The sequence below is a fragment of the Nicotiana tabacum genome, chromosome 16 (assembly GCF_000715075.1).
Source record: "Nicotiana tabacum cultivar K326 chromosome 16, ASM71507v2, whole genome shotgun sequence".
Lineage (NCBI taxonomy): Eukaryota > Viridiplantae > Streptophyta > Magnoliopsida > Solanales > Solanaceae > Nicotiana > Nicotiana tabacum.
Genome location: NC_134095.1, coordinates 42,103,805 through 42,127,663, shown reverse-complemented (window position 1 = coordinate 42,127,663; position 23,859 = coordinate 42,103,805). Strand labels below are relative to the sequence as shown.

The 23,859-nt window shown below is 36.3% G+C and overlaps 1 protein-coding gene across 2 annotated transcripts; it reads right to left on the bottom strand.

Annotated features, from left to right (window-relative positions):
* Positions 1 to 6,752: 6,752 nt before the first annotated feature.
* Positions 6,753 to 21,176, bottom strand: LOC107806357 (nucleolar complex-associated protein 3). Of its 2 annotated transcripts, none has more exons than XM_016630500.2 (14): positions 21,057 to 21,176; positions 20,647 to 20,816; positions 19,212 to 19,381; positions 18,919 to 19,124; positions 17,611 to 17,819; positions 17,393 to 17,495; positions 16,222 to 16,385; positions 14,642 to 14,780; positions 14,141 to 14,314; positions 13,938 to 14,065; positions 8,702 to 9,025; positions 8,318 to 8,457; positions 8,120 to 8,217; positions 6,753 to 7,408 (listed from the first exon to the last, which is right to left on the bottom strand). In XM_016630500.2, exons 2-14 carry the CDS (start codon positions 20,802 to 20,804, stop codon positions 6,935 to 6,937), a joined length of 2,487 nt encoding a protein of 828 aa, XP_016485986.1. In that variant the 5' UTR covers positions 20,805 to 20,816; positions 21,057 to 21,176; the 3' UTR covers positions 6,753 to 6,934. The 2 variants fall into 2 exon arrangements, with proteins under 2 accessions (XP_016485986.1, XP_075088864.1); XM_075232763.1 differs by lacking the exon at positions 21,057 to 21,176 and adding an exon at positions 21,019 to 21,035.
* Between the last annotated feature and the right edge of the window lie 2,683 nt (positions 21,177 to 23,859).

The window sequence follows — 23,859 nt, the reverse complement described above, 5'->3', positions numbered from 1 at the left end:
TAAAAAAAATGCTATATTGAAATAAGGGTGATCACTGCTTGGTTCTGTTCAATTTTATTATATTTTGATCTGAATTTTCAGTTTCTTGAATAAAAAACATATTGAATGGAAATATATTCAGTTTGGTTCCATTTTTTTAATTTTCAGTTCGGTTTGAGTTCAGTTTGGCAACAATTAAGCGTTCATTCGCAGCTAATTCTGTTTGATAAAACCTAGACGCCCATTGACAGGTAATATGTCAGTGTCAAATATACATTGATCAGAAGGGAAAATAAATAAGAGTAGATGATGCTGTATTAATATCTAATATGAAGATGTTGGTTGCAAAGTCAGTACGTAACTTCAAAAGGCTTAGCTTATTGCTGACGGTAGAATAAAGCAAGCTTGACGTAATATTGTACCTCCAAGAATCTGAAAGTAAGCTTGCGTGCCTCACAGTCAGGGGTGAGTTAGAGTTCTAGTTACGGGTTTGGCAGAATTCAGTAGGTTTAGCCAGTGGTGGTGCCACATTGAAGCCGTTCGCCGAAAAATTACACTATTTTACTAGATAAATTTTTTATTTTATGTATACTTATTATACGTTGACTTCCCTTGATTTTTCGATAAATCTAATTATTTATATTTTGACACCCCTTAATGAAAATTCTGGATCTGCCACTGAGTTTAGCTAATACTCTGTATTTGTATTAATAAATTCGCTTCATATGCATAAATAATTTATCCAAAAACACATTAAGCTGACTTTTCTAGAATCTCAGAATTCATAAACTCAAAATTTTAGGTCCGTCTCTGCTCACCGTGACAGTCCACCAGATCTTTGCTATCTTTAATATTCTTCCCAGAAAAGATACAACAAGCTCAGTGTGATCAGAACATATGGAAATTCTCAGCTATGGAAATTGGTATTTTGAAGAGAGATTTATGTTGGTAATCTTCTGAAAATGTAATGGTAGTATGATCAGGATGATAAGTTTGTAAACTCATCAGTTTCAAATGGTTCAATCTATTTAGCACAATGTTGATCCCTCTGTCCCAAAAAGAATGATTAAAGTGGAAATACAAAGGTCAATATGCATCTAAATATTTGGTATCCACGAAAATCAATTTCTTGTAATTTAGCTTTAAATTTGCTCAATTTTTAGATCTAATAAACAGAGTACGACCTCAGAATATATTATTTCGAGGTACATATGACCAAAAATAATACTAAGAAATTAGACGTTAGCAGTGTTGCGGAAGCCAAATGTATAGAGTGTGAATAAGTCACAACTACTATACCAAAAATTATGACAGCCACCAAATAATAAATAAGACAATAAAGCAACAATAAAGGGAACACCAGAATTTACGAGGTTCGGCTAATTTTGCCTACTCCTCGGAGACAACCAAATATTTTATTCCACTCCAAAAATACAAGTGAAATAATACTAAAGAGAGAAGATACAAATGCTATAAACAGATGAGAAGACAAATGAGAGGTGTGTTTAAATCCTAAACATTATGCCTTCTTTTATAGGGGGAAAATTCCCCCAAATTTCAAGAGCCCACCGATGTGGGACAAATTTGCCAAACTTCAACAAATCTCCACCTTGGCAAAATTCCACATCTTCAATTTTCTCTCAATAACAAATTTTGATTGTGTCTTCATCTTTAATCTTCAGTTTTCAACAATGTTGATCAAATCCAAACAATGTTGAAACTTGACCGCAGTCACCACCTTTGTCAGCATATCAGCAGGATTCTCTGTAGTATGAATTTTCTTCACCGTGACTCCACCTTCTTCTATGATTTCTCGTACGAAATGATACCGAACATCAATGTGCTTCGTCCTTGCATGATACACTTGGTTCTTCGCTAATTGAATAGCACTTTGACTATCACAAAAAATTGTGATACCTTTTTGTTCAACACCAAGCTCCTTTAGCAATCCTTCAAGCCAAATTGCCTCTTTCACAGCCTCTGTAATAGTCATGTACTCTGCCTCTGTTGTAGACAAAGCAACTGTTGACTGCAAAGTAGACTTCCAACTAACTGGTGCCTTTGCAAAAGTAAACACATAACCAGTAGTTGATCTTCGTTTGTCCAGATCACCCGCAAAATCTGAGTCACAATATCCAACGACAGACTGATTGTCTTCTTGCTCAAAAACTAACCCGACATCTACAGTATTATGAATATACCGTAGAATCCACTTCACAGCTTGCCAATGCTCCTTCCCTGGATTGTGCATATATCTGCTAATAACTCCAACAGCTTGTGAAATGTCAGGCCTTGTGCAAACCATTGCATACATCAAGCTACCAACAGCATTTGCGTATGGTACCTTTGACATATACTTTCGTTCAGCTTCATCCATTGGCGACATAGTAGTACTTAGCTTAAAATGGGAAGCAAGTGGAGTACTAACTGGCTTAGTCTTGTCATCTATGCCAAAACGTTGAAGTACTCTCTTCAAATATTCCTTTTGAGATAAACAGAGTTTCTTTAAACGTCTATCTCTAATTATCTCCATGCCAAGAATTTTCTTTGCCTCACCCAAATCCTTCATCTCGAACTCCTTCTTCAGTTGAATCTTCAACTTATCAATTTCTTCCAAATTCTTGGAAGCTATCAACATATCATCAACATATAGGAGAAGATATACAAAGGAACCATCTTTAAGCTTGTGCAAATACACACAATGATCGTATTTGCTTCTCTTGTACCTTTGCCGCAACATAAACTCGTCAAATCGCTTGTACCATTGTCTAGAAGATTGTTTCAATCCGTACAACGATTTTTCAAGTTTGCACACCATATTTTCTTTTCCAGCAACTTTGAATCCTTCTGGCTGAGTCATGTAGATTTCCTCCTCCAAGTTTCCATGTAAAAACGCAGTTTTTACATCCATCTGAACTAGTTCCAAATCCAATTGTGCTACCAAAGCCAACATAATTCTAATGGAGGAATGTTTTACAACTGGAGAAAACACTTCATTGTAATCAATTCCCTCCTTTTGAGCATATCCTTTGGCCACCAATCTTGCTTTGTAGCGAACATCTACTTGGTTAGGAAATCCTTCTTTCTTTGCAAATACCCATTTGCACCCAATTGCTTTCTTTCCCTTCGGGAGATTGGCCAATCTCCATGTATGATTCTGATGAAGGGACTGTATTTCATCATTCATGGCAATCCTCCACTTATCTTCTTCTGAACTTTGGACAGCATCTTTATAAGTGGTAGGAACATCATCAGCTACAATTGAGGTTGCACAAGCAACTGTCTCTATGAGACGAACAGGTTTCGTTATTGTTCTTTTTGGCCTGCTGGTTGCTATTGATTCAAGTTGTTGTTGAGGTTCCTGAGTTGGAATCTCCTCTACTGGCTCTCCTTCCAGAGGGTAATCTTCATTTGTTTCCTCCTCTACTTCTTGTGTAGGAAAAATAAATTTTCCCTCAAGCTCCACCTGCTTAGAAGCACCTTCATTTTGTTTGGTATCTTCTGTTACCTTATTTACCATAGCAGATTCATCAAAGGTAACATCTCTGCTGAATATTACTTTCTTTGTCATAGGACACCATAAGCGATATCCTTTGACTCCAGAAGTAATTCCCATAAAAATAGCCTTCTTTGCCCTTGGATCCAATTTTGACTCCGTCACATGATAATATGCAGTTGAGCCAAACACGTGCAAAGAGTTATAATCTATGGCAGGTTTTCCATACCATTTTTCAAATGGTGTCTTGCCATCAATAGCAGCAGATGGTAAGCGATTAATGAGGTGGCATGCATATGTAACTGCCTCAGCCCAAAATTCTTTGCCCAAGCCAGCATTGGACAACATACACCGTACCTTCTCCAGCAAGGTCTGGTTCATACGTTCTGCCACTCCATTCTGTTGTGGTGTATGTCTAACAGTGAAGTGTCGGACGATGCCATCATTTTCACAGACCTTATTGAAATGATCACTTTTGTATTCACTTCCATTGTCTGTGCGAATACACTTGATCCTCTTGCCTGTTTGATTCTCCACCATCGTCTTCCATTTGAGAAAAATTCCCAACACTTCATCTTTGCTCTTCATTGTATACACCCATACTCTTCGGGAAAAATCATCAACAAAGGTTACAAAATAGTGCTTCCCACCCAATGAAGGTGTTTTGGAAGGACCCCAAACATCAGAGTGTACATAATCCAAAATGCCTTTAGTATTATGGATCGCTGTACCAAATTTAACCCTTGTCTGTTTCCCTTTGACACAATGCTCACAAAACTCCAAGTTGCAAGCCTTTACTCCTTTTAACAATCCTTGATCTGATAGAGTTTTCAAGGATTTTCCTCCAGCATGTCCCAAGCGCATGTGCCATAGCTTGGTTGCTTCTGCTTCTTTGTCATCACTGGATGTCACTGTCGCTGTCCCAATAACTGTACTGCCACGATAGCGGTACATATTATTATTCTTCCGATTAGACTTCATTACCACTAGTGCACCGGAGCATACTCTCATCACTCCATTTTCTGCAATGATTTTGAACCCTTTTGATTCTAGGGCTCCCACAGAGATGAGATTCTTCTTCAAATCCGGTACATATCGAACATCTGTCAATGTTCTGATCATTCCATCATGGTTCCTTAATCGTATTGAACCAATGCCATATGAGGTAAGAGGGCTGTTATCCGCTGTGTGGATGACTCCATATTCTCCTTCTTGAAATTCCACGAACCAGTCCCTGTTGGGACACATATGATAGCTACAAGCCGAGTCCATCAACCATATGTCTGATGATGTTGATGACTCTGTTGTAACTAATGAGAAGTCTGAATCATCACAATCAGCTACATTTGAATCCATAATAGTCTTTCCATTGTTATGTTTGGCCTTATTCTTCAACTTCGGACAGTCTTTCTTCCAGTGCCCTTTTTCTCGACAAAAGGCACATTCATCTTTGCTGGGTCTGGATCTTGACTTGGATCTTCCCTTCTTTGTCCTCGTTTGATTTTGAGGACGACCCCTCACAAACAGTGCTTCTCCTTCTCCGCCCTTCTGTTTTTCTCGCTTTCTTTGTTCATAGCTGTACAAAGCCGAACAAACTTCTCTGAGAGAAACTTCGTCATTTCCATGGAGTAGAGTAGTTTCAAGGTGTTCGTACTCATCAGGAAGTGACGCCAACAACATTAAGGCCAAGTCACCATCATCATAAGTTGTATCCATATTTTGCAAATCTGTGACCAATTTATTGAAACTGGTGATATGTTCATTCATCGTGGTACCAGGAACATAGGTGAAGTGAAACAGTCTCTTCTTCATGTACAATTTATTTTGACTGTTTTTCTTCAAAAATTTATCCTCCAGTGCTTTCCATAATTTACTTGCAGAAGTTTCCTTTGTGTATGGATATTTCTGCTCTCTAGCAAGGTAGGATCGAATGGTACCGCAAGCAACACGGTTGATAATTCTCCAATCTTCTTCTCCAATAACATCTGGTTTCTTTTCTTCAATGGCCAGATCTAGCCCTTGTTGAAAAAGGACATCTAGAACCTCGCCTTGCCACATCCCAAAATGTCCGGACCCGTCAAATATTTCGACCGCAAATTTCGCATTTGACACAATTCTTGTCATAAGCGAAGATGTCAATGATGACGTGTTGTTGACACTTGATGTAGATTCTTCTTGTTTATTGTCTCCCATATTTGACACAAATATTATTTAATAGCTGACGACACAAATCAAGATTATTTCCTTTCTGATGTAGAAGATCAGACTAAGCTGCAACTACAGAGCATACTCAGACAGAACCTTGACTCAGTTACCAAGATAACTCTTTTCTGATGTGGAAGATCAGACTATGCTGCAACCACAGAGCATACTTAGACAGTACATTGGCTCTGATACCAATTGTTGCGGAAGCCAAATGTATAGAGTGTGAATAAGTCACAACTATTATACCAAAAATTATGACAGCCACCAAATAATAAATAAGACAATAAAGCAACAATAAAGGGAACACCAGAATTTACGAGGTTCGGCTAATTTTGCCTACTCCTCGGAGACAACCAAATATTTTATTCCACTCCAAAAATACAAGTGAAATAATACTAAAGAGAGAAGATACAAATGCCTTAAACAGATGAGAAGACAAATGAGAGGTGTGTTTAAATCCTAAACATTATGCCTTCTTTTATAGGGGGAAAATTCCCCCAAATTTCAAGAGCCCACCGATGTGGGACAAATTTGCCAAACTTCAACAAGCAGCAATGCCTGTTGGGGGCACACGTTTCGGTTGTACCTTAATATTGAGTGAACTCGTTTGCCCAAAATTTTACAGAGGCCACTATGTAGGAAGAGGAGATTATATGGCCATCAAATTCACTTTTGGCAACAAATTAATATCCATATATCACTCGTTAGCCAATGTCAACTAAGAGCAGCAAAACCTCAAACTAGTTGAGATTAGCAATACAATTTTTCTACGAAGAGAATCTTTGAGTCGCAGTTATCTGGTAGATTTCGCATTAACAACATGGCAAATCTTTGTAGGAATTCTTTGCTCTTATCATTTATCACAAAGAAAAATCAGCATTTTAATCTTGTTTCTGGACATCAGTATAACCATTCTTCCATTTACATAATGAGAAACCAATAGGCATAATGCAGTATGTAAAATACTTTATGGAACACAATGAACCCTCATTTTTCTTCTCTTCTCTCATCTTGTCAATTAATACCCAAATATACAAGATTAGTTGGGAAAGAGGGGGAGGCAGAAAAGAAAAGAATAAATACCTCTGAACATCGATATAAATAATGAGATCAATTTCATAATCAGAAGGCAAAATAGGCATTATGCCCAGTTTGTACAAAACAATCGCGAGTTGCACTCTCCTATCCAGAAATACTGCAGAATGCTGAAAACTGCCAAATAGATCTACCTACAAAATTGTAGACAACAGATACCTACTTTGTTCTTCTTTTCTTCTGCTTTTTATATTGTTCGTGCAGCTTCAGAGACAATGTTGTCCGAACCAATTCCCCTCTTACTCTTTCATTTTCAGCTATGTCATGACGCAGCAAGTAATGCTCAGAGAGTTTCTTTCTAACATCATTTTCATCAATTTGAGCAGTGAAATCAAGGTCAGACCCCATACTAATATGCTCTAATGAGGCAATCCCTTTTTTTCTCTTGGTACTTGAGCTTTTGGGGTCACTTTTTACGATGAATGATTCCTGCTCAAGTGACAACTCCTTAAAAGCTTGTGTAGGAGATTTGTTGGACTGGTAAACCTGGCTATCGCCAGTGCTCAACATAGAAATGTTGGATGCGGCTGTAGAAACAGCTGGGTGGTAATGCTTTGACAAAAGGTTCAGATCCCAAAGCACTGAAGCAAGTGCACCACTAAGGTTTGGGTCAGTTGCATAAGGCTGATATTTCTGCAACAGAAAAGAATTGCCATCAGCATTTTCTAGTGGTTCAACTATCTACTGAATATGAATGGTACAAGTGGAAGCTTTTCTCTTTTTCATGTTGAGTAATTTCAGTATGAAGCATATTTTTTGTGCCATGAGTGGCATACAGAAACAAATGTCAAGGAGCACATCCAGAGCTTAGCTTTTCTCTTTTTCATGTTGAGTAATTTCAGTATGAAGCATATTTTTTGTGCCATGAGTGGCACACAGAAACAAATGTCAATGAGCATATCCAGACCTTCCCTAATGGAAAGGTCAGCAATACACTATTTCTTCAGAAAATACAATGAAAAGTACTTTGCATGAGAATTGCGCACTCCTGAAAGTACCAGATATAAAGCTCTATAAAGTGTTTATACCACAAAATGTCAACAGATCCACGCCTTACGTTTACCATGCCCTCCAGTGTCCCCTTCCCTGATCCCCCACCCAAGAGAAAGTATAGAAAAGAAGCTGGGGAACAAATCAGGGATGTCCTAAAACAGAAGGGGTGTACTTCTCTTATTTTCTTCAAGAAATATCATGTGCCTGAATGATCCATATTCAATGAAGAGAAAAGTTAAAACTGCCTTATGTAACACGTCAACACTATTACATTGTGGGTGAAGTTAGCCTAATAATCGAGATAGCACCTTTTAACCATATAGTTAATCAGAAAGAAGATTTGGTTCTCACCGCAATGGCACCAGAGACAGAGCCACCTCCAGCATCATTTTCTAACAAATTCCGGCATTTAACATTCTTCTGAAGGAGATGCTTCACAGTCACCAAGGCTGCAATAGTTTGACAAATGAGAAGCATAAATCATAACATACAAACGCTTGATTAAGAACATACAGCAGTCTAGTAATTATTAGCCAAATATGTTTTTACCTGCCAAGGACTCTGCAGACCCAAAGCATAAAGAGAATGTAGCTAAACGTTTTATGAAAGCTGCAGCCCTTTGCATGTCATGCTGTCGATCATCACAAAGCATTATCTTCAAAGCTTCAGCTAAGATCTCGCCTTTATCCCTGCTTACGAAGAGAAATGGTTAGCTTTAGAAGATGTAACCACAGACTAACAGAAATCTCATTGGATAGAGAACCACCACCACCACCACCACACACACACACACACACCAAAAAAAACCACATCGCCACCCTGCCCCCCGTTCTGACAATCTTCCTTCTTTCCAAGAGGACTGAAGTGGGTTAAGAAAAAAAATAACCCGTGTCAAATAATTGAACTTTAGTTATTTGATAGGCACAGATTTACCTTCCTGGCCTATACTCGATTATCAGATTGTAAAGTTGGACAAAGAAATCCTGAAGATCTACATTCAGTGCGTCCAAGTTGTTTCTCATCACTTTGAAAGCAGCAATGCAACACTGGAGCCTTTCAGATACTGTCAGACATGCTGAACCATCCATGGAAGAATCACCAGAGTTGTTGCCACTTCCGGCAAGCTTCCTCAGATAATTCATAAGATCGGACATGAAATCTAAGTCGATGAGTTGGCAAAATTTCCCAATTCCATTAAGACAAGGAGCAAGAAGTGGATGGCTTCCAGGTGCCTGAGGTGAAGAACCTGCTTCTGATCTGAGTAATAATAACAGAGAAGTTACTTTTTGAGATAGCATTAAGTGAAAACACAGTGGTCAAGTATAGTATAGACTGTACTGATGCAAGAGCTAATAAAGCAAAATTTAAACATAACATCCAAGATGCTTAGGATATCCAAAACCAGTATGAGTTTCTTGTGATAACAAACTCAAACTGAATTAAGACTTCAGCAACCTGCACCATAAGCACTAATCTATGTTAGATAAGTTTTATTTCAAATCAGTTAATGTAGTTCCACAAGCTGACATTATGTTCCAGCACTTGGAAAGATGTAAAACATCACCCGGTGAACGTCAGTAGCAATTTATTCAGGATTAGAACTTACATCACATAAATCTCTGCAAGCATCTCTTTATTCTGTTTAGTTATGATGACTACTATTGATTGTAATTATGTAGTCATACAATAATTGTAACACTATAACTAGAGGAATTAGGAAGCTGTGTTATCAAAGGCTCATTTAAGTCGCGCTTAAGCCCTGAAGCTCAGAAAAGCTTAGGGAGGGAGCTTCGCCTCGCTTAAGTTGTGCATCAGCCTAAGGAAAGGCATTAAGACATGCTGCCTTTTCTTACTAAAGCCCCCACTTTAAGTGCTATTTGCGCTTAAAGCCCCAACAGACCTAGAGCACTTTTTAGAGCCTTTTCGCCTTTGACAACTCTGTTAGGAAGTCATCTCCCAATCCTAGAATTAGTGGAATTAGGAATGATATAAATGAGGTTAGAAGTCCCATAATCAATAGGAGATAATGGGACAAGAAGTCTCACGATATATGAGAATTGTAAACAAGATAATAAACCTACATTGCAGTATAAGCTAAGACATTGTTGAATAAATAAAAGAATTTCCTCTCTATTAGCGTAATCTTTTAAATGAAATAGTTCACACGATTTAACATGGTATCAGATCAAGGAGAGATCCCACATTCAAGTCTCAGCACCGCCCATTATCAAAGAGAATTTCCATGAGCAAGGCCCGAAAAAAAGAAACAAACATGCACGTGAGAGGACATTAAAACAAAATTAAATGAATAAAGTAATCTCTCTCTGATAGTTTGAACTTTAAAATGAGGTGGTTCACACCTTTCAAAGGTACAAATACACAAAAGGTGAGAGGCATTACTTCCATGCATTCTCAAACTTTATATGTCTGTCTCTAACTTATTCTCTACATGGTATCAAAATTAAGAGAAAGAGTATCATAATTCTTTAGTGTTATTCACATTTCCTAGTCCCAAGTCTTTCAAATTTCAGTTGCCTGAGGTGTAAGTCATTAAATTCAAGTAACGTTCTCCGAAGTCTTATCTTAGTTGAGACAGAAAACAGGTTGTCTCCCTTTTATTTAGTTCATATTGATGCCTGGCACCATAGCAGCGCCAATTTTGTAAGAGGAATTAGTATCTTAGTTGACAACTTTTTAACGGACTAGGTTATCGATGATGAAAATTTGTCATAAATTATTTTTCATACACCAAAACTTGCTGTGTTACATAATCAATACGGAGCATCTAACAAATCTTGTAGTGCCAATGCCCATGAATACTTAGCCATCCCCACTGAGCTCGGTTTAATAGATCCAGACATTGTCTCGCATTTGTTTGATTTGTAATTAGGCTCATTATTCCGCATTCTCTGACACAAAACTAACCTATGTATTTATCTTGCGGCCCATGTTGTTATCATACTTATCACGGTGATGACTATTTTTTTCTTTTTTTTTTGGATAAGGTAAAAATTATCACGTGTGATGAATCTTAACAGCATGGCAGATTGAAACAATATTTTACTTATTTTAAACCAAGGATTTCTGCAAAATTGATATATTTCCTTTGAACCAGGGTGGTTAGTTTACTCATGGCCTTGCATTTAATAAGGGAAATAAGCTCTAGACATTCTCAAGGAGACAAAGGTGATTGACTCTAAGTTGGTCGTTACTCTAATGGATCTAAATGTTGTCTCTAAAAGGACAGGGAGACCTGATCCTAGCATAGAAGACTTATGGGTAATTTAAGTTTTGATCAGCAATCCAAACATCTGACTTGCTTTTCATTGATTTGGATTCACAAGTACAAGTCATTGGAATGTGTATGAGATATAAAAAAACATAGTATGCAGATACAGGATACCCACGTCAAGTATACTGATGTTGAACGGGCCAGTTGTCCTTTAGATAGGATTTAACCTCTAAGTACAGTGTTTAATTTGGACAAATCTTCATTCTAAGGAACACAAGAAACATAATGTTGGGGTACGGCCATACTGAAGTAAAATATATCTTCGTTGGAACTTGCTGCTAGATTGGCTAAAATAGTAGCTTACTAAATTGTTGTTGCCCGAATTGACACATGTAGTTGATATATGTCAATGTTGCATATTGACTACAATTTAGTCTTTGAAAGCGAACAAGCATATGGAAATTGATCGCCACTTTGTACATAGCATCTGAAGATACAGTTCCAACTTTTGTTGGCGAATCAACTAAGATAGTTTTTGTCAAATCACTTGAAGGTAGCTTGAAGCATAAGATTTGCAAGCTCCACCTCAAGGCGGCACCGCGGCAGTGATGATTGTAATAACTTTTTTTTTGGTAAATAATAATGTACATGCTGATTGTAATAATATAACTACATAGTTACCGTAATCCCTAAGTTAGAATTATTAGGAACCCATATCCAATAATTAAGGAATTAAAAATGGTGGCCCGTTTTCAATGGGGTTAAGAGTTAACTACATAGTTATTGTAATCCCCAAGTTAGAATGTTAGGAAGCATATCCAATAATTAAGTAATTAGAAATGATGGCCCAATTTCAATGTGCTTAAGAGTCCCACAATCAACGGGTCTAGAAATTATTGTAAATATAAATACACAATGGTCGAGAAACATTAGTCTCACGCAATAACTCTTTCTTTCTTCTAACTTTTCCTATGCAGTTAAAATATTTGAATGTTTCATTCGATCATGGCCATCAACAATATGCAGGTCCCACTGAACTTGAACTTCAATTCGATGTTAAAACCTTCACTAGAAATCACCACATTTGTATGAAGGAAAAAGGAAATTATGATTTCATACCATTAATTAAATAATAGTTGTGGAAAAATAATTTAAAAGATGGTAATTACGATTTCTAGATTTGAAGGCTAAGCTGGCAAAAAGTTATATGCAGAAGATAAGTCTTATTCACATACTTTAGTTACAAGCTAAATCTATATAAGTTGCGCAAAAACGCATAAATTTTGTAGTAAACCTAATAGATTTGTCGTAAATTTGCAATTCAACAACTTAGACATTGATGGCGCATCAAATGCAACACATTTCGATTATAAATTCTAAATTCCAAAGTTTTCTACTTCAACACAACATAACTTGTGAAAAGCCGTCTTAAACTTACAAATGTTTTCTTAAAATTTCATGAATGCTGAAGCATCTATTTTATCTCCCAGCCTAATTTAATCACTTAGATCTTTTTGTGCTTCAAAACAGCCATTTACATAATTTCCCGAGCTATCCACTAACCTTGTAAAGTGGAAGATTGTGCTGATTCATAATTTCAATTGTAAAAACACTTTCTAATCTTTGACAAAAATTCCAAACGTTTCCTCAAGTAGCCAAAACGCAATTCATGGCATCCATAACACAATCAAGGGCGTCGACATGTTTCTTAATTCCTAATCCATAACACAATCAAGGGCATCGACATGTTTCTTAATTCCTAAAGATGTCAACCTTAACTACTTGCTACAAACTTCCATAGCTTTCCCTTGACCCCAGGACACTAGTCTAATGGTACGAGTGCAGCACGTGATGTGTGGGTTAGGCACGCGTCACGGATCCGCATCCTGATGCAAACAAAAGTCTGGTATTTAAGTTGAGAAGGGTAGAGCGGCAGGCCATTATCCACCAAATTCCGTACCATGCACCACTGTGCCTGGGGGATTTCTCGGTTATCAAAAAAAAACTTTTGTAGCTTTCCCTTTTTCCCCCATCATGGATATAGATAATAGTCTTTGTTTTCATACAATACACAGACAACTAAAGGAAATTTCATAATCATATGAAGAATTTGCAATATAATAGAAAATGCATAACTGTCTGAGAACACAAAGGGAAACCAAATATGCTAGAAAAATATCAATATCAGTAACCAAAATTAATTAGAAATCAAGGCAACACAAATGCATCCGTGAAAGAGTGGCTTGGGGCTCATGAACTATTCTTGATAGAAAGAAAAGCAGAATGGCAGATGTATTCATATAACAAATAAAGATGGATTAGTAAAAAATAAAAATTTCAAAAAGTTGGAGACTGAATCCTCCCAAAAACTACCAGGTTCTGTCTTCTTCTTTATTTTCTTTTATGAGTAAATCAATTAAAATTAGAAAGAAAATGGAAGGTGGTCTTCTTTCTTCCTCCTATTCATCTTCTTCAGATATCTCTCTTCTGGTTTCACAAATTGACCTTTACTGCAAATTTGATTCGTCCTCTTCTTTGTATACCATTAATGGCTAGTTATAGTTTTGCATAGAGAAAGGACATGAATGACTGGTTTGACAGTCATGTGTTCTTTTCTCCTAGGATTTCATTTGTCTTTCTTCTTCTTTTTTATTATAAAAGCTAGATAGCTTTCTGTAAAGGATCATGTTTCTGTGTGAGATTCTGCACTTTCCTATACACCTTGTATGAGGGGATTTCTCATCAAATCAATAAAATTACCAACTTCATCAAAATAATAATAAACGCCAGGTAGAACTTAAAAAAGGTGGACTCGTGGTATTTTCTCACAGAGGAACTAGTTATATGATGTGGTTCAAGTTCAAATCTGGTGGGTTCATGGTAAGTGAATTCATTATTTGACATGCTCCATTTATATCATCAGCAAAATGAACATACCGAGGCCTTAATGCATGCTTTAGGACACGAAAGAACGTCTGAAAGACAGCTGATAATACATCAGACTGCATCCTTCTCCTTTCAGTGACATCGGTAGTTAATGAAGCAGCCTTCAATTCTGCAGTGACCTGTAAAACATGAAGATGTGCAAATGAGGTTATAGTTAACAAGCCAAATAACAGATTATGTTGGCAAAATAGTACCTCTTCTCGAGTCTGTGACATCATCTCTTTCCGTGCTTTCTTTTTCTCGTTTGCAGCTGATTCTTTCAGCTCCTTAAGGTTCTTCCTTTTAGAATTTTTGCTTTTAAATTTATTATCAGCATCTCGAATTTCACGCTTCCCAAGATCCTCATCAAATGTCAGAGACATAAACACCTAAGCATCACAAAATCATGTCATAAGATAATAAGTTTTCCCAATGCTAAATCAAAAACTATATCCTTAAGGTTAAATGCCAAATTAAGCAAGACTTCCAGATACTTGAATGAACATTGTTGAGAGTATTACTGCCATAAGTTGACTAGCAACATTTTGAAAGATCACCATTATCTTTCCAAATGTTTGACACAGTCATCACATCGACATTGACATATTCGTCCTTTTTGGCCCAATACCAGGATATGTGCTTCAAATTCAAGATGACATCATAAACAATCTACCGAAAAAGCCTAGAGCCAATGTATTGGAATTAAAGATGCAGACCTCAATGGAATCAGGATGTAGTTGACAATCATGATCTTTAACAAGGTCTGCAATCATTTGAACAGCCTCCACAGTTGCCTCACCACCATGCTTCCCCTCATTGGTGAAAAGTGACTTAACAGTAGAACAGCAAAGTTTCCTGTCAACAAGCAGTAGATTGACAAACTTGAGAGAGCGTAATTGCTAATCAAAAAAAAAAAAGACATCATAACCTGGAGGCCCAATTCTATTATTTGAATATTCTGTTCACAATTAGCACGCATGTGTGGAGAGAGAGGACTAGTCTACATAACAACGCAACACGTCTCAAAACTTTGAAGTGCATGGTTTTGGTGTTTGCTTTTCCTCGAGGAAGGAGGCTTTTGAATTTTTGAAGCACTGAACTGTATAGTAAATATCCAAGTTTTTGCCAATAGAAGCAATTTAGTAGATCTTTAAACCACATACTAACATTCAAGTTTTGGATAAGGCAAGAAGCAATATAAGACAAATATCCATACCACATTACAGATGATATAAATAGCAATACGAGCTGAACTTCCTCGTCAAAGAAGTTATACAGCAAAAGCCGAAGTCAACGAATCCTGCCCATAAAGTGCAGTGCCTTAGATCCTCATCTGAAACAGCTCACATCTTATGTTGCTCGCACTGTCCGAAAATGTCGCCAGGTGTGTGTCGGATCCTCCAAAAGTAGTGCATTTTTTAAGGATGCGACAAGGGTGCGGCAGCATTTTGACGCGCAACATAGGCACACATCATAACTACTCGTATGCTAATTTTTCACTCCTTTCCAACACCTAATATTCTCATACATGGTTTACAAAATACAAATGTATATCAAATCCTTAAATTATTCGACAAACAGTTTAAATATAGCTAAGGTCTTACAAAAAGGTGCATTGCTATGTTTGCCCCCAAGGCATTGATTTAGTGGTAAGAGCACAGTACATGACGTGAGGGTTAGGCGCATGTTACGGGTTCGAACACTGCCCTAGACAAAAGCCCTGGTATTTAAGTGGAGAAGGGTAGAGGGGAGGTCCCATTACCCACTGCATTTTGAACCGTGGGTTACTGGCCCTTGGAAATTTCTCGGTTATCAAAAAAATTGCATTTCAGTTTTATGGGGTCTCTCAGTCTCTCAATCCTCCAACTAACCAAATTGAGACCTTATTTTTAGGTTTACTCTCCAAAACCTCATTGCTTGTTAAAGCTACGTATTTTATTCAGCCTCACTCTTAAGCACTTCAATACCAGGCCTTCCATGAAACCAGTGCTTGTAGTTGTAGATTATTTTAAAGCTTAATTTTGCTGCAATGACATCAGAACAGAAACCAAATATGTAGATGCTTGTCTTGCATCATCTATAATTCCAAAGCAACTTGATGAAGAAAGTTCACATTAGGCTTGTTGTGAGAACTGCAGATTTCCCGCCACTAGAACATGATTATAGGACAACTTAACAAAGGATTGATGGAGGGCATCAAATGATATAAGAAGATGGACGTTTCATCCTTCAACCAGCTCCAAATAAAGGAAAGTGGAAAAGCTGAAGGAACCAAAAGAGCAGTAAGCATAATTACCTCGATACATCATCCTCAGAGCTTATGTTTCTTATGACAGCAGCTAACAAACTTTCTCGGAAATTGAAGTGTGGAACTGCCTCGAGTAAAGTACAGATGCAGCGAACTGCGACACGTTTGTATACAGCCTGCTTTTCTACAGCTATCAGCTTCTGTATATAAGCCTGTCAATACACAAACAGGAAAAGGAGTAATCAGCAAAAATATCTGACACAGAATATTGACAAATGTGCGAAGACTAGAATTATATTTGATTCTGCAATCCAACAAACATGAGTAACATTTCTAAGGATGCAAGTTTCTAAGACCTTTTAAAAAAATAATAATAATAATAATAATAAGAAGAAGAAGAAGAAGAAGAAGAAGAAGAAGCCACATTCTATGTTACTTCAAATTTTGAATTTTCTTCATATCAGCTACTTATCTTGCTGTTACGAGATATATCAAGAAATTCTTTTGAGAAAAGATACATTCATCCATAATAACTTAGACTTAGATTATACCCATTTGATTGACCTACTTTTCAAAGTCAAAGATTCTTAATTTTTTACTTCTATTTATTTTATAGAAGTCTTCAGTACATGAAAATACTCAACATAGCAGGCAGGTCTAGCTAGCCCTTACACTCATCGAACCTATTTACTTATTTTCAAGTGAGGTATTTACTTTAATTCTTTGTATTTAATAACCCACAGCTAAAAAAATTTATACGATGCCTGGATAAAGAATAATATGTCTAGTGTTTATTCAATTAAGTAATAATAAACTGAAATACGTAAAATAGTTGTTATGCAATGAGAATTCAACAATTCAACCCAACATCTGGAGGAACACATTAAGTATAACTGCAGTCCTAGCCCGTTTATCTGCATAAAGTACCTCAAGAATGCTATCATGTAACACCAAAAACAAGAACAACTCGAACATATTCCTGTTTTATTCCAAACAAAATACAATTTCTATTACCTGATTCATATTTTCCTATCCACAAAACAAAAGGTCAAAAAGTCTGTTAACAAAGTGCTCCAAAACAAAGGTGGCACTATAATTTGCAAGCAACGAAATGGAACAAAACTTAGTGGTAAACCATGTCATGATAGTATGCTCTAGCAGCTATATTGAATTCATATGTACAATTAATTATTATAGAGATGTTGATCCACAAATCAACCTTATATGCAGATAAGAGGGTAGATTCATAGAATCGCATTTTCTTAATAGCCTTTGAAACTTTCATCTCCTGCTCCTTTTCAGTTGGCAGCCGGATGCAATACCTGGAGCCCATATAGAAAATAAAAGTTCATTGTTTACATAGCAAAGTTAATAAAAGAATTAAAAAACTAGGAGAAGCAAACTACAAACAGCCAATGAATGTTGCAAACTTCTCACCCAGGAATGATATCTCTGAAAACAGCCAACAAAGACTTAAGGGCAAGCACCACTATATCACGATCACCATCTTTAGAAATCTCCAGCATCTCCTTGAGTGATTTGATGTTTAATTCAGGATCTGTAAGCAGTGCAGTTCCCAGCTCAGCTAGTCTAAACTTCTTTTTTTCATTGTCCTCTTCTGCTGTCATATCTTTTCTCACCTCATCCTAACACCACGGATGAATAAATCAATATACTTGTATCCAAATTTAAGTGTCCTCTTTTGTTTGACTATAGTTCTACAAATTTAAGCAACCAGTATACAGTAATAACACTGTTAATCCCAGAATCCAAAGTAACATCCCTAAAATATACTTCAACAAGGCCACAGAATGACAAATTCAATTGCAAAGTTACTTTTCAATTAACCAACCATAGAAAAGAATTATTAGCATTCAGTTTTCTATTTTTGTTGTAGTAAGTGAACTAAGAGAGTTGAAGAGAGAAATAAGAAGAAAGATGTGACTCACAAGGAGCAGAGAAACAAAAGTAGTAGAAGAGGAGGTTGTTACAAGCTCGAACAATGAAGACAGCAGCAGAAAAGAGAACAATGAAGTGTATATGACGAGAAGTCCTAGTACTTAATAGGAAAAAGCCCTATGTTTCCTCTTTTTTATCTTTTGAAATTAGATTCAAAGAATCAACCACTTCTTGCAGGTTCACTTTGCAGCTTACCATCTAAAACATATAGCTTCTTCCATGAGGCAATAACCCATCGCTTCGCATCACTTAATGTGATAAAACCTCGCCTTGCATTGCTCCATTGCTTAACGATGGCTTTTAATAGTACTGGTTAATTTATTGGAGGACTAATATAAGAATGAGCTCACAGAACTTTGTTGATGCTATATACTGAAAGTACGTTTGGAACAGCCAAAGACAATTGGTCATTCTGAACTTTGGGTCTGGGAAGTATTATTTTTCCAGAATAATCTGACATGGAAATGCGTAGCAGAAAACACACAACACTTCTTATAAAGATCAGACCAATCCAAGTGCTTTAAGATTCCTCCTCCACCAAAAATTAGGAAAACATGAAGCAGGTAGTAACTCCACCATTAATAGTGTAGTGGCAGTGCAACAAGGGGAACCAGCATGAACTTCTGTCAATACCCCACTCTCTATCACATATACTCTTTTCTAAAGTTCAAGTGCCGTTTTCCCCTCTTTGCACTGTCATCTCCAATTCAAATATAATTTAGGATATAGATCCTAGCACTACAGCGTATCTTTTTGGATATCTAATGCTGCAAATAATGCACATACCAAGACTTTAGCTTGAGGTATTTTCTCAATTCCCTCTACTTCGGCCCCCTCTTTTGCCTGTTTCTTTGCCTCTTTCCTCATTTTCTTCAATTTTGCCCGCTTCTCTGCTTTAGTCAACCTCACCACACTTGCATCAGTACCACTATCTTTGTTAGCATTAGCTTCATCTTTATCTTCGCTTTCAGATTTTTGTGTAGCCTTTGGCACTGTACAATATGAAAATTAAGACCCAATTAACGGTTAGCACAGATACAAATACCAGGTGATGACAAATGAACAAGAGGTTTCAGTACCTGTCCGGTAATAAAGTTTTCCATCCAATGTTTTCACAGGAAGAGCATCCACAGGATCAACCTCTAGCCCCTGTTCCTCTGCTTCTTTATCAAGTGACCTCTTCCTTATTCGTTTTTCATACAGAGACTCGAGATCATCTTCTTTCACATCAGCAACACGAGTAACATGCCTTTCCAATTACAATAATAATATCAGTTATAAGAGGAGAAGACATCAACTTAGAAAGTTAATAGACTTGCACAAGAGGGTAAAAGGAAATAAGAAACTAACAAAAAGAGGTTCCATCTAAAATGTACCCCAAAGTTGTATCAGGCATCCAAATGCGAAGGGAGTACTTAGAGATCTAACAAGAAACATAAAAGTTTTTAAGAGTCAGAATATTATTTGAGAAAAAAGAAGAAATGACTGATGTCGTTGTCATCTGATTCATCAAAAGAGAAATTCTGAACCTGAAGGATAACCACATTTAAGCAGACAGAAACAGGAAAAAAACAAGGACACATCACTATCACGATTTTTAAGAAACATAATGAAAGTGACCGTAACTACAGGAGTATCTGGAAGAACTACTCAACTATCCAGGATACTCTGAGAAGATTACAATTTACAAGAGCTTAAGAAAATTCCAAGCTTTGGAAAACTTCTCAAATTGTTCAACTATGGGCCATTGACAAGTTACCCAACTAGGATAAGGCATTAAAATAGCTTAATTCAGCTATGGAGATTTTAGAAAGCTGCTCCAACTAACTGACTTCTGAACAAAGTGCCAAACTCTGGAAGCTAAAGTTAATTTTGCCACAACTTCAAACTTGATTTTCAATATTCGAACAAAAAAATCTCCTGTGAACCAAACATCATATGAGGCATAGATAGTTGAAGCTCTAGTGTACTCCATATAGCACATTAACATGTGGAAGTGTCAAATGAAACACAGCTATACACAGTACAATGCATAAGTTTCCTTTCCCTTCTAGGCATTTAAAATTCGTCCTTCCATGACTTTTCTTCTTCCTTACGAAAGTTGACATTTAATCATAAGTGACCTTAAGGGAAAAACCACTTTGTCAAAAAGAACTAATACCAGATTTAATTTAAAATATTAGTCTCCCGCATATAAGTAATTAAAACAGTATTTTCCCCTTTGCAAGAGCTCAACTTTTCTTGCTTTCGGATATGTAAACTTTTCAGTGAACATTATCTAAGCAAAAACAACAGCTTTATACCACATTCATATCATAGCCAAAACTCATTTATGCATCAATTTCCAGAGAAATAAGTCAAAATTAACACATTAAACCATACCAAGCTTACAATATACCAATTTTTACTTTTTACAGGAAAAAAGAGGAAAAAAGAGTGATGAACAATCCTGTATGTGCATTAATTTCAGAAAAGGGTGAAAATAAACGCATATACAAGTCAATAATTGCTTACTTATTAATTGACTTAGTATCCAGATTGGACAAGAAGCCAGTATATTCTCGATTTTCCGCAACGAAAGCCACGTCCTCATCTGATACTTCAACTGCCTCGTCAGGAGTTTCAGGTGGCAGCTCCGGCGGTAGCACAATCTTCTGCTTTTTCTTACCCATTACTAATGGTCTCTGAAAGAGAAAAAAATATATTAATATAAAACTTATGAGCTTCACTAAGCATGAATTTATTTTTATATTTTGAGAAAAAAAAATACAGGTTAGTAGCTGTGAGCACCCACAGCGTGACTTTTGTACTTGATCAGTTAAATTTTCATAAAATTGATATTTGCAAAAAAGAAAATTAGAACACAGTCACGAATTAGAGGCAGACTTTGGATAATTATGCAGAGAGGAAGAAGAAAAACATACGCTTTAATTTGAGAGAAAGAGCAGAGTATGGTGCGTGCAGAAAGAGAAGGGGAGGAGGGAAGCGGCTGAGTGTGGGAATTAATTTGAGGGAATTGGATTGGACGCAGGTTTGGGTTTGGGTTTGGGTTTGGGTCTAGTGTTTATTTCGGCCCAGTTAAAAAGGAATGTAGGCTTTCGCTGAAGGTTGATCCATTCAAATCGGTAAAAATTGCGATGGCTCTTATTTGGTCGGCCCATTTAATACGTACCTATTTTAAATAAATAAAATTTTGTACTCACTTTTAAAATAACTTTAAGCCTTTTTTTCTCCTTTTCTTCTTCTTCTTCGGTTAACACTGAATTTATAGTTAAAATAGCACGATCTAGCCAGTTTTCGGATTGATCATTCAAAAATAGCCAGCGTTTGCCAAGTCATTGAAAAATAGCCACTATTTTGCTGCAATAAAGACCGATCCAGCATAATATACTGGAGTTTGATGCACCTGTGTATGAACTCCAGCATATTATGCTGGACCGGTATACTTTGCTGGCTCCAGTATAATATACTGGAGACTGGAGCACCGGTGCTCCAAACTCCAGTATATTATACTGGAACTCTAGTATATTATGCTGGAGTATTTTTTCGAATTTTAAACAATATTTTCGTTTAGATTTATCTTTACATGAAAAGTGGCTAAATTTCGATTACTTTTGAAACCGTGGCTATTTTTGAATGATCACTTGTAAATCTGGCTATTTTTTAATTTATCCCGAATTTATATGGTGTTTGTGAGCATATTTTAAGATAGTTTATGATATTTTACAGTGGTGAGCTATTATGGAGCTTTATATTTTATTATTGCTTCGGGTTTCTTCTTCTTTTTTTTCTTAATTAAAATGGATTAGTTAGATTTATTGTTGTTTTGACAATTGATGATTGGGATTTGTTCTTGATGATATTTGGATGTTATGTTTCAAATTTGAGATCATTTGTAGTAAATTTAGGTATTAAATCATATATTGGATTGTTAAAATTCGAAGAACAAATTTCTGTGTCTAGGCAATTTGCATTTCAGGCCTATTTGGCCTTAAGTGCATGAAAACGTTGGTTGCACTTCAAAGCTTTTGGTCTTAAGTGCATCTGAAGTGTAATTTTTCACTTCAGACTTATTGGCTTTAAGTGCATGAAACCATTGGTTACACTTCAGAACTATTTGGCCTTAAGTGCATCTGAAGTGCAATTTTTTACTTCAGACTTATTCGTCTTAAGTGTAGGAAAATGTTTATTGGATTTAAGACCTTTTTGGCCCTAAGTGCATCTGAAGTGCATTTTTTCACTTCAGACTAATTGTTTTTAACTTCAGACTCGATAAGTTTAAAGTTGATCGTAAAGTGGTAGGCTTGCAATTTTTTTTTGTAAAGTGGGTACATATTCAATTATGACCCTAAAATTAGGTATAGATGCAAAAGCCCCTTCATATAGTGGAGTCCAAATGGGAAAGAATGGTTGGTGTAGCCACTTTTAGGCCCTAGGCCCTGCTATTAGAGTTTAGTTGCATTTTCAAGTTAAAATAGCACGGCTAGCCAGTTTTCGGACTGATCTTTCAAAAATAGTTAGTGTTTGCCAAGTCATTGAAAATTAACCACTGTTTTGCTGCAACAGAAACCGATCCAGCATAATATACTAGAGTTCGGTATACCTATGTATGAACTTCCAGCATATTATGCTGGACCGATATACTTTGCTGGCTCCGGTATAATATACTAGAGTTCTAGTATATTATACTGGAATTCCAATATATTATACTGGAATTCCAGTATATTATGCTGGAATATTTTCCGGATTTTGAACAGTGTTTTCCTTCAGATTTATCTTTACATGAAAAGTGGTTAAATTTTGATGACTTTTGAAACTGTGACTATTTTTGAATGACCACTTGTAAATTTGGTTATTTTTGAATTTCTCCCCATTTTCAAATTGATGGTTATCGGCCCGACTAAATTAATTTTTTTCCTCCAACTAAAACAGATAATACAATACTAGAAATCAATACTGGAATTCGAAGTACCAGGAATGATTCTTAGCATTTGCTAGTCTAAAATTCAAGAACGATTCTTGTAGTTCAAAACAAGGTATCTAGCATAATATGAAAGGATTCAAACCTCAGTAATCGTTATTGGGGTTTGAACCTATGAAGGTTTGAACAAACCCCAACAACCGTGTAATTATTGTTGAGGTTTAAACCTAAAAGGAATATTTCACTAATGGTAGCTCTTTTGAACTCAAAGATAATATTCTGGAGTTTCAATTTGTAGAAGTCAAAACTCCATAATTGTGTCTTGGAGTTCTTAATAAGGTACTACTTATGGGGTTTGAACCTATAAATATTTAAATTCCAGTATGTGTATTTTGGATTTCACCTATAGAGAGTTTTCGGACTCAGGTGTATTATGCTGAAATTTCGTAGAATATTTGAAATCTAATAACAATTGTTGGAATTGCTCAGTGCGATAGAAGTACTTTTGTTCAAAATATACGTACATTTAAATGAAATGGTTAAAGTGTGATAGATTTTTAAATCAAACTAAATACTAATAACACGGGTAACAAGTGGCTAGTCCAATATTACACCTTCAAATGATTACTAAACAAATATAGAGAAACTACCTAGTTTGGCTTTTTAGAGCAAAGTTGCTACTAATATCAAATAATTCATAAATTACTATATATATTAGCCAAATACTATCAATATTAGACCAAATTGACTATTTGTATGTTTCTCCTTTTCTTTAGTCTACCTCGTTTTTCTCCCATCTTCCTTCT